The sequence below is a fragment of the Cricetulus griseus genome, chromosome 2 (genome assembly GCF_003668045.3).
Source record: "Cricetulus griseus strain 17A/GY chromosome 2, alternate assembly CriGri-PICRH-1.0, whole genome shotgun sequence".
In the NCBI taxonomy this organism is placed as follows: Eukaryota; Metazoa; Chordata; class Mammalia; order Rodentia; family Cricetidae; genus Cricetulus; species Cricetulus griseus.
Window position 1 is genome coordinate 313145520 of NC_048595.1, and position 14704 is coordinate 313160223.

A 14704-nucleotide genomic window follows, 5' to 3' on the forward strand; every position below is an offset into this window, starting at 1 on the left:
AGTCCTTTTATTTACAAGTATATGTTTTAAACAATGAGTTGGGGATAATATATATTGCCATTATTTTATAGGAGAGAAAACAACATATTTTTCCATCTTCAGATATAATTACATGTGCTCTGAGATGTTGCCATTGCTCCATTTTTAATAAACAGCAATCATATTTCCTCCACAAAAATCAATTCTGAGAACCATCGATTCCTCTTCCCTTGCCCTCTCTCTCCTCTCTCATGCAGCCATCTCTTGGAATTTGCTTACCAGTTGCCAGCAGAACTGGCAGTTCTTGATAATCTTTAAGTATCTTCAGAAACTGCCCTTTAGTAGTGACAAGAGTTCTCACTAAATTTGAATTTTACATTCCAAATTATTTTCATGATAGACACAGTAGAATGGTAGAAGGGGAAATAGGATGTCAGAGAGAGATAGATGTGAACTCAGAGTTCATGATTCCCTCTTCTGCCAGTGTGACCTTAAAGTTATTTGACCTCAAATGTTGCTTTCCTTATTGGAAGTGGTTTAATAATGCACCTAGGATGAGAGCATCTGCAGTAGATCATTGGGATGGAGTGTCTAGCACTTCCCAGCCCAGGGTAGATTATTCAAAACAAAAACAAAAACAAAAAAACCCTTCAGATTGGTTGATTGTGTGTGTCTATGTGAGTGTGTCTGCATGTGTCTGCATATATGCATACCTGAGTATATGTGTGTGCACTACATCATGCAAGAGCCCGAGGAGGTTAGAATAAAGTCTTGGATTCCCTGGAACTGGAGTTATAGATTTGTAAGCTGCCATGTGTGTGCTTAGACTGAACACAAGGTCTTCTGTCGGAGCTCTGAGCACTCTTAACTGCTGAACTGTCTCTCTAGACCCTAAGGTAGAATTTTTTAAAAAATAAGACAGCCGACACATGTGAGTGCACACATGTATACATAAACAAACACACAGTAACAGTAACTAGACTTTCCATTCTTGGGGAAGTCTCAGCATCCTCAGGCAGTTAGCTTGTCATTTCCACACTGCTCATTCTCTTTGGAGAGTACGTCCTGATTTGCCCACTTACCTTATTTCTGTTTCTCAAATTGTCCTTTTCTCAAGAAGGTTCCTAATCTTGGATATCTAGCGTGGGTGGCTCTTTGAGTGTTCACTGCATTTTGCAGCCTATTGCTTGTGTGTCTTGTCACAGCCAGTGTATTCTCTGTGTGCTCCAATGAACTATGAACACTGTAAGTTGACACACGGGTCATCTGTCTCTCAATCACTGTTATCTTTAGTACCTAGCATGAGGCGAACAAGTTAGTAATAAATGCTAGTTGACCTAGTGAATAAGTGACTAGCACTTTTAGTTAACCAATATATTAAAAGAACCATGTTAGAGTGTGGCATGGTGGCATACACCTTCTTCCCAATATTTGAGAATATGAGGCTAGAAGACCAAGTGTGAGGCTAGCCTGGGCTACATAGCAACAAAGCAAGACCCTATCTCTAATTAAACAAATAAGAATTTCCTCTGAGCTAATTAACATTTTCTTATATTATGTGTATGTATATATATACATATACATATATACATATATACATATATACATACATACATATATATATATATATATATATATATATATATATATGTGATCACATTTGTGTGCTTGTCTAATTGATTCTCTTAGAACCAAAATCTACCAAATGCAGGTCTGTTGACAAAATATTTTGCGACATCATTTTAAAAATCGGCCTAGGTTCTTAGAATTTGTTAGTTAGCTCTTAATTCCTACTGGCCATCTCATAGTATTTTTCTATATTGTTACTGATTATATCAATTAGTATTTTATGATTTTTTATTTGAAATTGTTCCAACTTACTTGGTTGCAGGTACTATCTTTTATTTTTGTGTGAGTGCATGTTTCCCAGTACAAGTGTGGGGTTTGTGTGAGCACATGCTTTCCAGTGCAAGTGTGGAGTTTGTGTGAGCATATGCTTCCCAGTGCACATGTGAAGATCAGAGGACCACTTGTGGAATTTGATTCTGTCCCTCTTTGTAGGTCCTGAAGGTGAGACTCTGGTCATGAGGCTTGCAACCTTTACCCTCTGAGCCATCTCAGCTCTTACTTAATTTTCATATTTTAGAATTTTAACATCATCTTTGTTGAATTTTATAAAATTACTTAAATTTGAGTACATAAGTAATTTACAGTTTATATTTCAAAATTCATCTTTATTCACAGTGATTCAGAAGATGGGGAGAAGAAAAATGAAAAATCTAAAACTTCAGAATCATCCAGTGCAGAATCCAGTTCCATGGAAGAAAGTTCTTCAGGCTCTGAGTCGGCATCAGAGTCTGACAATGAACCTGTGCCCAGAAAAGTTGCTCAGGTACGAGGTCATGCATGTGCTGGAACTGATGGGTATGGCCTCTTGTAAATTTTTCCAGTTAAGAATAAATACTTTTGACAGTTGAGTGTTTTGTTAGAAAGCCAAGAAACTGAAGAAGACACACTCAACACTGTCAGAACTAAAATCGGACTTATTATCTTCACTCTCCCTTTGGTTTTAGTTCTCCATGCATAATCTTCCCTAATAACCTAGCTCTACAAAGTGAGAGCCACTTTTTACTCCCCACCTGCTCCTGAGATTTTTGGGTAGGCTGTGACAAGGTAAACTTGCTAAACGGGAGTTGAAAGGAAGCCTCAGAAATAGCACCAAGCACAGGACTACAAATGTAATATATCATAAAATACTGGTTCCAATATGCTTTTTGAAATATTTATTAATAAATGTGATTGACAGCAAAATGTTTTCAAAGTTATACATTATTTAGCTGGTTACATTAATTTTTTTAGAGCAAATTCAAGAATCACTTATGTATTTGAATTGAACATTTGTGATTGAACTTTTTGTCTTGTTACTATGACAACATAAAAGCTTAAATGGAGTTATTAGTATAAAGTTCAGATCTAATAATGAGTATCATTTGGTCTTAGATCATCACCTCATTAGTGTAAATGATCAACCTATGTGGTCACCTCTCATTCCCTGTGTCTAGAATAGTGACTATCAGGTGTCACCCTTTGATGAACATGGTTCTTCCTAACCCAATATTTAAAAAAAAAAAAAAAAATTACTTGTTAACTCTATGAGTCTAAATTTCTTTAGTATGTCTTTGAGTAGCTAGAAATTAAAATAAAGGCATTCAAGTAGGTCTTCCACACCCATATTCATTATTAAGAATAAGTATATTTAAAATGCTGCTAGTGTTTAGCTTGTTTTATTTCAAATATTCTTGCAGTGGTAAAACTTATTTTAAAATTGAATTCTTATTTATGTAACAGGATTTATATTTTCTGTTTTTCAAAAATTCATATAAACTTGTAGAGATTTTGCGTTATTAATGTGGATTCATAAAACCACTAAGAGTTTCACATATCCTTATTTTCTACTTTTAAAAAAAAACTTAAGATATCATTTTAAATAAAGAGCTTCAGATACTGACAGTAAGTACAACCTGTGAGGTGGGGGGATCAGTGTTTTACAAATGACAGATGTAATTGCAGTAAGTTACTCTTACATGGTTTTATAAAATTGGACATTTTGACTTCACTGCCTATGCAGTGTTATCACCCACAGAGCACCCTGAAGTTAGTCATCCACTTTATTTCCTCCTTGTGGAGATTTCAGGGAGGAGCTGACATCTTCTTTCATCTCTTTTTTGTTTGTTTGCTTGAGTTTATTTTTTGTTTTGTTTTTTTATGTTCCAACCAAAGATTCCCCTCCCTTCTCTCCTCACAGCTGCCACACCCCACCCCCATCCACTCCTCCTTTGTTTCTCTTCAGATACAGGTAGGCCTCCCATAGATATCAGCCAACCATGGTGTACCAACTTGCAGTGACACTAGGCACCTCTACTTGTACTAAGGCTGGATGAGGGAATCCAGTAGGAAGAAAGGGCCTGAAAAGCAGGCAACAGAGTCAGAGACAGCCCCTGCTCCCACTGTTGGGAGCCTCAGAAGAAGACCTAGACATCTCTTCATAATTGATGTTAAGAGCAGGATCCTGGTCCAGGCTTCTTGAGAAATTGAAGGTGTGCATTATTTTGTGTCCATGTTTTTCTTAGATCTCACACTTTGTCTATCTTTAAATGCCATTTTCTGTCTATATTAGGTAGAAAGGAGAGTGTTTGTTTATTTATTTTTGCTTTAATTTTACAATTGGTCTAAATAATTCCAGCCTTTCAAACACCATATTTTTTATCTTCACTTTATTCTGAATATCTTGAAGTATATACCATTTGATCATAAGTATACCAATCTTTTAATAATAGGTGACTTTCTATTTATGGAAAAGTCCCCCTTGCATCAAATGCTGTGGCTTTTGCTCAAATTATGAGTAATGAAGGCAGATGGTGGCCGCTTTGCCTTCATTTAGTGTGACAGAGTGTTGGTGCTGAAAATTCATGTCTTGACTCTGCAGTTTGAGTGTTCTTTTACTGTTTTTCTTTCATCAGGTCAATGCATTTGGGGGTGCATTGAGCATCAACATGAGACTGCGGAGATAGCTTGACTATATGGCTTTCAAAACAGTTAATTTTATGGTGGTCCTGTGAGGTTAGTATGGAGTTCTTGTAGGCAGGTAAAACCTTCATGCTTCAATCTCCTCATTTATACAGCAGACAACAGTACCTACCTTGCTGTGCCAGTATCTTCTGGGGAAACCAGTGCACAAGAGCAACATGAAGTGCAGACTTAGCACAGTTTTAATAGTGTTTACTTGTCTCCCCGTGGCTCTTGTCTCCTGTACTTTTCTACTCATTTTAAACAGTATTGAAGGTTTAAGTCTGTTTTCAGTTGTGACCCTAGCTTGGATCTACCTTCTTCATCAGACAGCCATGAGCAGACATGCCACTCTGTCTTCTCAACTCAATCTCCATTTAACTTAGTTCTGAGTAGGTGCTCTGTCCATTTAGCTAAGAATAAGGCCTGTTTCCTTTGACCTCATTTTGTGAGTCAGCATCTATCTACCTTCTCTGCACTTTTAATTTTGATCTACTAGTTTCTCTTCTGCCATCCAGACCCCTCAAGTGGTTTCTGTCCTCTAAAAGGGAGCCAGAAGATAAACATGGAGTCTAAAAAGAATGATTTTCATGCCCTCCATCTCCTACATTTCAACCCAGATAAGTAACACCACTTATCTGCAGACACTGCTGTGTGGAGGAGATCAGGATCCCTGCATGTTTCCTGCCTCTTTTTAAACAGTATTCAAAATTTTGCTTGTTTCCTAACCTCCTTTGCACATATCGTCCACTAAAGTGCTTACATAGTAATACTTCTCTGTTGTGCTACTTCCAGATTTTCTTCCCAAATCCAGACCAAATACTTATGGGCTGGATTTTTAACCCTAGCACAACCAGAAATGTGTGTTTACACAGGGCCAGCAGTCCTTCCTCCTGACTCCTCCACTCTACATGTTTAGATAGATGCCAGGACTTCTAGAGTTTTCATCTGATTTCTCCTGTCTGTTTCTTCTTTTCCTCCTTTCATTGTCTACATCAACTCTTCTTCAGCTCTGTAGCCCTTTGGTATAGTCACCCTCAGACTGATATTTTCCCAACCCCCACCTTCAGCCCAGTGACTGGATTAAGCTGCCATTTGAGTTCATTTAAACCTCCTCCACCGTGTCTACATCCACCTCTCTCTTTCTAATCTACTCATATGCTGGCCTAATACTCACACTTCTCTTATGAAACTATGTACTTGGCTGTATCTGAGCCTTTGTTCATCTTTGCACATTTCTCTTATTAAAGAATGTAGAAGGCGAGGAGGAAGTGACCTCCTGTTAGACTGTGGACCTCCCTTCTAATAGACAGTGACTGCAGAGAACTGAAACGGTAGTGTTGGGAGGGCGTCACTCCTGGATATCTGTATTCTTTAAGGATTTGTTATTTAATGCTGTGTTGTGACCAGTAATGGCAATAGAACATGATCTTGTCTCAGATTTAATTGTTTTATGGGCAAGTGCCCATGTTCTTTTCTGAAATGTGTCTTGAGAAATGTTTGGAGTATCATCATTTCTAGAAAATAATTATTTTATTCCAAGTAATACTTATAGCAAATTTTTTTTAGATTAATTTATTTTTATTTTGTATGAGTGTTTACCTGCATGTGTATGCATGCCCACATTGGCTATAAGGAGTAGGAATCCTGGGAACTGGAATCTCAGACACTGGTGAGCCCCTGTGTAGGTGCTGGGAACTGAACCTGGATCCCCTGCAAGAGCAGCCAGTGCTCTTAACAACTAAACCATCTCTAGCCCCACAAAATCACTTTGAACAGTTCCATATTTTAAGCACTTTTACATACTTTATACAGTGTGAAGGAAAATATTTTTATATGGAAGAATAGAGAGAAAGCTTAGCAATTTAGACATTATATGTGGAAGTGATCCTCATTTGTATCTCTGTGTCTTAGATTATTTTGTAACATTAAAGTTATGTTCTACAAGTTAAGATGTGTTGGACATTTTATTTAAAATAATGCTTTTCAGGTTGTTAGATGTTTCCCCTTCAGTGAACCTAGGCTTCAGTATTCCTGTAACTAAGCTTGTTAGGTTGCTTCTGTGTCCTAAGGTTGTGTCAGTGGAGTCTTATTCTGCTGTTGACACATTAGCTGCAGTCTCTTTGATGTGTGCACCTACAGATAGAGATATCAGTGGGCAAGGTGGTGATCTGAAATCATGATTAGAATGTACTATGAATTCACCTATTTCTTTATACGTATTAACAATGTTTTGTCTGGGGGATTGTGTAGTGGCTGTGTGGGTGCAATGTATGTGTGTATGCATATGTGTAGAGGCTAGAGGTTGATGTCGGGTATCTTCCTCAATTGTTTCCCACCTTAGTGTTTGAGACAGGACTTGTCACTGAACTTCTACTTCCTGGATTTGGCTAGACTAGCTGTCCAGTGACACTGGGTTTTTCTTGTGACAGCCTCCTAGGTGCTAGCATTAGAGTCAGGGCAGTGCCTGGCTCTGTTATGTGGTTGTGGAGGATCAGAACTCAGGTCTCCATGCTTGCAGTCCTGTGTTAATAAATGTTTTAGTTACATGCAACCTACTTAAGGCATAATAATTTATCAGTGTGAAATAAGTGTGAAGTGTTTAGTATTCTTGAACTTAATACTTCGTACATGTTAAGAATATTTATGTCTGGTTCATGGGATTACTGTGTGAACTAACATGGAAAAACACTGGAATCTGTGTATTCTTGGCTGTGTCTGCAATGTCTATACTATCCCAGGTTTTATGTGTCTTAGAACTTTGCTGTCCCTCTTTGGGAGGTATTGTGACACTGATGACCTTTCCTAGTGATCTCAGAACCAGTCATTGGCCTGGGGAATAACATCTGACTGTCAGCACATCAAGATTGCCTTAATATAAAGACTTGGTGATGGAGATAACTAATTTGTGAGGGAGTCTTAGTGAAAAGGCAGTTTTACTGTGATATGAAATGACTCTGCAAATGCTACAGAGGAGCCGTTTTCAGCCTGTTTTCTGTTCTTTGAGAAGTGAAGATGGGTTTGTCTGTTCACTGACTTTTACAGGGGTTGCAATCCTAACTTGTGTGACTATTGAATGTGGTTTTTATTATAAAAATTCAAAGCTTTGTCTCTTTCAGTGTTTGTCTTTCTCGTTTAAATTCTCAAAAAAAATTTTTTTGATTTTAGTTGAGATCTTTAAAACAAAGGGAAACTGTCAAACAGCAGTCCTGTGGAAGGAAGCAGGTGTTTTCTGCTGGGGAAGGCTTGTTAGACCCCCTTGTATTGCTCATTAGCATTCATTTGCTCTGGATTTTAAGAACAGTGGGGGTCTGATAAACTTTCTTACTGGTTATCCTGTTGTGTCATCTTAAATTTCAAAACTTTGTACAATAGAAGCTTATCTGCTGCTCATCACTTTGTGTCTTTTTTCCACTTAGCTTTTCTGTAATCGGTATGCAAATGGATGTTCATAATGCGTGAAAACTCTTTACAGAGTTATTGTTCATATTTTTGGTTGTATTTAGAACTTAAAATCCTTTACTTATTTTTAAATGAAATATATTAACTATAAGTTAGTTTCTTAACGCTCTGACTTTTTATCCTATTTTGAAAATGTTCCTATGTTGAGGTGTATAATCTAATACCATAGAAACAAGGTGCGGATTTGAAGGCAGTGAATTGATAAGTAGGTATTTTTTTGCAGCAGGATCTTAAGATCAGTAACTGTTGTCCTTATAAAAGTCAAATACAGTCACTCAGCTGTTAAAAACCTAATCCTCTATTTAAAAAAATATACAAAACAAATTGTCTATCTTTCTGCTTGGTCTCCTCTCAAGTCCTAACACAATGGAAACAGTGGGTGATCTGTCAGTGTGTTTGGTTTGTCAATGGCGGTTTTGTATAAATATTGGGAGTCTAAGAAATAAAATTCACACAGTAAAATATGATTTCATCTGCCTTTTCTCCGCAGCTCCGTGGCTCATGCTGCGGTGTGAAATCCTCATTTTACACACTTTGCAGGCGGAGCACATGAATTATGCATTGAGCAAGAAAAATCTCCTGCCTCAAGTCCTATATGCATTTGCCCAGGTTCTGTCTCTATTACCAAGATGAATTGCAAATGGAGAAATGTTTGATGGAATAGGACTCTTAACTTCTTTGTTTAGAATTCAGATTTTTATTTTTATAGTAGATCCTTTAAGTATGAAAATGTTGTGAACTTACTATGGATTTTTTAAAATGAAAAATGAAATACAATGTATGAGAAGCATGCTTGCATATCATGAAGCATTTTATAGCCTTGATTTGGAATGCAAGGCTTTTCCAATTTGGTGGAAATGACCATCATCTATTGGTAATGTTGTATTGCAGTCACTGCTTACTTGCTCTTCTCAGAAAGTCAATGGAATTCTGTCCTTTTTCGAGCCCGTTGTCTCTCTGTTCTGGGCTTCTGATAAGAGAGGATCCTAGACTTACAATAGCTCTCCTCTGTGTTGTATGTGACCAGATGTGGGTTGAATAGATACTGGTACACAGTCTCGGCTGTCAAGTGGAACATAGGGTGTAGACTTGCCTTCCACTCTAACCTTATCATTTTTGTTGTTTCGATAGGTTTCTAATTTTCAGGTTACACTTTGATAAAGACAGTTTTGTTGTTGTAGCTGATGGGACACTGCACCCATTGTGTGCACTGTGTCAGTGAGCCACATGCTGATAACCTTTTGGTTATGTTTTTATTCACAGGGGTGAAGTCTAGTAGTAATGGCCTTTTTATTCTGAATCTGCTTGTAACTTAAATTTCAGTCTCAAAACTAGCATTTCTTCTCTTTTCCTGAAGACTAGGCATTGGTACTCATTTGAAGAGTTAAGAGGTGAGATGATGTCTTATGTTTGAAGAAGGATGGAGTTAAAACTCACCTTAGAAGGAAATAATACTGATTTTTTATTTTTTAGTTATAATTTTTTTTGGTTTTAATGTGTATTATATAATCTTCGAACAGTTCTCCGAGTGTTAGCATAAAGGAGAATACACATAAAACTGCAGTCACATGAAAACATTATGCTTTTCTAAAAAGTGTGTGTGTGTGTGTGTGTGTGTGTGTGTGTGTGTGTGTGTGTGTGTGTGTATGTGTGTGTGTGCCAAAGAAGCCAGAAGATGGTGAAGGATACCCTAGAGCTGGAATTGCAGGTGGTTGTGAGCTGTTGATGCATGTGCTAAGAACTGAACTCAGGTCCTTTGTGACAGCAGTACACTCTACCTACCAGCATGGCATATTTTTATGTATGCTATTATTCATGTGTGTGCAGAGTTGTAAGTGCATCAGCACTCATGTGGACCTTTTGCTTCATTGGCACAATAAATGCTAACAATAAGTTTAAAATTCTCTTATTTGAGAGTATGGACTTTGTCTAGGTTATTATTTCCATTGCTGAGTACAGAATCTGATATGCATTTAAAATTCTATACATATCTATTGAATGAATGAGTGAATGAACAAAAAGAAGTAAATTTTTTTGAATTTGAGAATTTATGTAAAAGACAGACAGATTAAGCAACACTGATGCAAATGTGTCAGTTTAATTCACTGTTCTTTGTTGACCTTTTTTGTTTACTGTGCTACTTACATGTTTATAATTATGCACAGTGGGCAGGTATGTATGTATTCCTATGTATGTGGACGCTATGGATGTAAGTGTGCATTCACCTGTTTATATGTGTAGAAGCCAGAGATCAACATCTGGTGTCTTTCTCAGTTACTTTCCACCTTATTTTTTGAGACAGTGTTAACACTGTAACTTATTAAGCTGGATTGGCTAGCCAGAAATCCTGTTTGCTCCACCTTCCCAGCATACACTGGGATTATACATGACTCTGATGTGGGTGTTGGGATCCCAATTCAGGTCCTTATGATTTTACAGCAAGCATTGTATAAGCTATTTTTATTTTATTATGATGGGTAACCTGGCATAAGACCTTTGTATTCATTCCATGTTGATGAATGTTCATAAACAGTGAATAGGCCAGTTTGTCATGGAAGAAGCACTAGTTTTAGGTAGATGTGTTTTAAATATTTACTTTATATAAAACAAAGAAGGGAATGAGTTGTTTTCCATACTAAAGAGCAAGAGCTAGAGATGTTGTTTTAATGGGTGCCTTCGGTGAAGACCTCCAATACAACGCAGCATAGGGATACTGAGTATCTCGTGAGTGCCTCTCGGGCACCTGAGGAGTCCGGCCTGTTACAAGCCTGAGAGGACACTGTCACTGCCTATGCAATGTTTGGATATTCTTTTTTCTTACATAAACCTGTTTAACAATTATTTCTACGAGTGTTTATTCACTTTGTAATGAGAGCCACATTGTATTTTTAGCCAACAAGAAAAAGGTGTCAGGTTTTAAAATAACTATCACATTTAAATTTTCTTCTAAAGGTACTTTATGGTCTGTAAACACAGTTTGTGTGATGAGTAAGAAATACAATATGCTAACAAAGAAATTTTGATTCAGGAAAATGTATCACCATGCAAAAGTTTATATTGTGTTTTTGTTTCTAAGGCTAATAGGCAAAAACACACTTGTTTTGTAGTGGTAAGAATATTTCATGGTTTTCTTTAGACAAGATCTGAAGTAAGTGAGGTTTTGATATTTTACAGGCAAAAGAAAGAAAACCCCAACAAGAAAGACATCCTCCCCCCAAAGATGTTTTCCTTCTAGATCTAGACGATTGTAAGTACTGGGACTTCCTTTGTTCTGTATTTATGACTTCCCTATATTCTATACTTGGATAGTACTTCTCATGTAGATTTCCCAAACCTTAGAAGCATCTGTCACAAATGATCAGAAGAGGTGAGAGTTTCCAGCCAGTGGTATAAGTGCTTTCATTGGTTCAGCATGCCAGTTCTGTGTCATGTGAGTGAAGCACCAAGTCAAGTGTATTAGACCCGTTTTACTTTGGAAGTTTGTCCTTGCACTACCAAATCATGATCCTGCCTCACAGCATCCACATTGTAAGATCCTGACTGTGGGTACTGACACTGGAAGGGAACTAGGAGAGGAACAAAAGAAACCCAGCACCGTCTTCTACTTGCCACAGTGGCTTACAAGCCTTGCCTGGCCAGTTTGGCTTTTCCTTCAATGTTATAACTATGGAAAGTCTTTCTTCAAGCAAATATATGTCTAAGAATTCAGATGCCTATAACTTTACTAACCTTAGTATATATAGTCACCATTCCTAAATGATTCAGTGTGGTGGTTGCTGAGTAGTACAGTGAACTTGATTGCTAGGTCGATTCTGTATGAGGAGAGTAGTCAGAAATGAGAGTTCATGAATGTTAAAATGCTCTAATTTTCAGTGTTGCTGAGGTTGGTTGAAGCAGATGCAGGGTATATGCTGCATTGATGGAACTAGAAGTCATGTTAAATGAGGTGGAATCACAGATAAGCCTTGCATGTTTTATCTCATGTAGCATCTGGGGTGGCGGAAGATCATGAGAGTAGGCAGAAGACTACAGGAGAAAAGGAAAGGGATGGGAGGGCAGGTAAATGAAGGTAATATGATCCAAGTATATCATATATATAAAAGAAAATGCCATAACAAAAGTCACTCAAGAGGTACATAATACTGGATTAGATACCACAACCCTAAGAGTGCCCATCTGTCATTTAATTCATAATATGGCATTCTTAATGCTGGCTGTTAGATTTGAATGTGAACTTTCTCCAGGGCTCAAGTTTTGTCGGCTTGGTCCTTAAGATTATGAGGTTATTTGACGTATGGGTTTCAGGAGATAATACCCATGCCAGAATAATACATGACCTGCAGTCTGTTTGTTGGACTTCAAGAAAGCAATATACCTTCTGCCTTTGGGGAGGGAGGTGGGTATATTTTTTCATTTTGGAAACTTGAATATCTTTTAGTCCCCTATACCAGCTTACCTAAATGAGATGATCATAAAGCAGAATCACTCTGGTGTTCCTTTGTAGGGAGGGTAAACCTGCTCATTATACCCTTAGTTCAACTAGTTCTGAAGTCTTTCCAAATAGACAATTGGACTTCTTCATAAGCTTTATTGTCTCTGGTATCAGTTACCAGAGTGTTGAGTGTTGTTCGGGTAAGGCGTAGAGTAAGGTGGCTATGCGACAATAGAAAGGTTGAAATTTCTCTTTCTGTTTTTAGACAGTCTCACTATGTACCCTTAGCCAACCTGAAACTCACTATTTAGACCAGGTTGTCCTCAAACTCACAGAGATCTGCCTGCCTCTGCCTACAGAGTGCTGCGATTATTAAAGGTGTGATCCACCGTGCCTGGACAGTGGAGAGTTCCAATCTCAGTTCTTTTTACTTCTTAACTGTGCTACAGTTTATTTGACTTGTACATTAGTCAGTGTTCTCTCCAGGAACAGAGCCAATAGAATGCATGCACATTGAAAGGCACTTATCAGATTGGCTTGCATGATGTGCTCTAGGTAGTCCCACCATTGCTGCCTTCACACTGAAGAGGCCTGAAGCCTGGCAGCTGCTCAGTCCATAAGGCTGACTGCCTTGACAGTTCCAGTTTTATCTCTGAAGGTCTGGAAAATTCCTAGAGCCACAGGTCTTTCAGCCTTCTCATTGGAAGGCTGAAGAAGCTGGACTTGGATATTAGTGATGAGTGTTGGTCACAGCCCCAGCAGCAAAATGCCAGTAGGGTAGATGAACTTGGCAGCACAATGTGAAGGCAAACAGGCAAGAAGCAAATGCTTCCCTTGCTCAGATCTATTAATCTGGCCTGCCACCAGAAGGTGCTGCACAGTTTGGGTGGGTCTTACCACTGCAATTGAACGGATCTTGAAAGTTCCTCAGACACATCCCCAACAGTCATCTGTTAATTGATTCTAGATCCACTCACATTGATAACTAACATTTACCATCACACCCACTGTGATTTAGTTGCTGGATCTACAAAATTAAACAAATATTGTCCTGGGATTGAATGAATGTTCTGTGTGAAAGCATTTGCATCTGTATCTGTACATGTTGTGTTAACATTGCTTCAGCCATGCTAAAAATAAAGCAATGGGGAACCAAGGACTGCCTTCCCACAGACACCCAGTCCCACCCCTGCGTTTCTATTGTGTGTGTAGACTTGGTTTGAGATTTCCTTTAGAGGTTGTCTTTCTTAGCACTCACTTACAAACTGTAGTGTTGCTTTGTTTTTTAAGGGGCATGTATCTTTTTTTCTCATAAGTTTCTTAACACAGAGACCTTATCTTGAAAAAAAAAACATTTTATTGTTGACTTTATGAATTAATTCTTTTTCTGCCCAATCCTAGGGATAATGTAAACTAAAAGGAGAGAAAGAATCTGAAAAGTAGAGTCAAGTTAAGTTACTCCTTTACACTGTTACTCCCCCCGCCCCCAATTCAACAGTTAAGACTGTACTAAAAACTAAAAGCCAGTAAGGTGAAGTGTTCATAGGCTAACCAAAACAGTAAAGGTGAACAATGAGCAGTATGGTAGTGGCGCAGGCCTTTAATCCCAGCACTCGGGAGGTAAAGGCAGGCAGATCTCTGAGTTTGAGGCCAGCCTGGTCTACAGAGTGAGTTCGAGGACAGCCAGGGCTATACAGAGAAACTCTGTCTTGACAAAATAACAAAACAAACACAAAAAGGTGCAATCTGTGTCACATGAGAAGTACAGTTGTCAGTTTGTCAGAGGGGAGGTGGAACCTGAAGTGTCCTGTAGGTAGGCTGAATGATGTGGACTAACATCTTGGGAATGATAATCAAGTTACATAATTGGAGTTTGGTTTTGAACAGATTTTTCATGATCCAGGTTTCTGTTATTAGGTGCATGCCAGCTTTAGCACATAGCTTTGTCGCAGTGTCTAATTAGAGGGCATTATCCAGCCTGGACTCTAATTCATTAGAGTGAAGGAAAAACTGAAGGTGTGAGTTAAGCATCCTTTAAAAAGCCTGACCCAGCTGGAAATCATTCTTTACATTTTTCTTTACGTTAATGTGGAAAATGTGTCCTACTACTTTCTTTTAGTGAAGTTCTGGGTGATAAATGTTAGCGATACAAATTTTCAAAAACCATTACTCAAGATATTTATACCTTGTTTTGTTATGGGTTTGGCATTATGTTTGCAAGCTCGGACTAAGCACTCTGTTACTTAATAATAACTTGACTAAATC

General features: G+C 38.1%; 1 protein-coding gene across 3 annotated transcripts in view; it reads left to right on the forward strand.

The window, feature by feature from the left end:
* The window catches only part of Ap3b1 (adaptor related protein complex 3 subunit beta 1), a 211795-nt gene that overhangs the window by 131986 nt on the left and 65105 nt on the right, over positions 1-14704 (forward strand). For all 3 annotated transcript variants that reach the window (XR_004768511.1, XM_027401712.2, XM_027401711.2), the window contains exons 20-21: positions 2224-2371; positions 11182-11254. Coding sequence is in view for 2 of the 3 variants with exons in the window: in XM_027401712.2 (XP_027257513.1) it covers positions 2224-2371; positions 11182-11254 (221 nt within the window). In the remaining variant the exon portion in view is untranslated. The remainder of the gene's footprint in view (positions 1-2223; positions 2372-11181; positions 11255-14704) is intronic.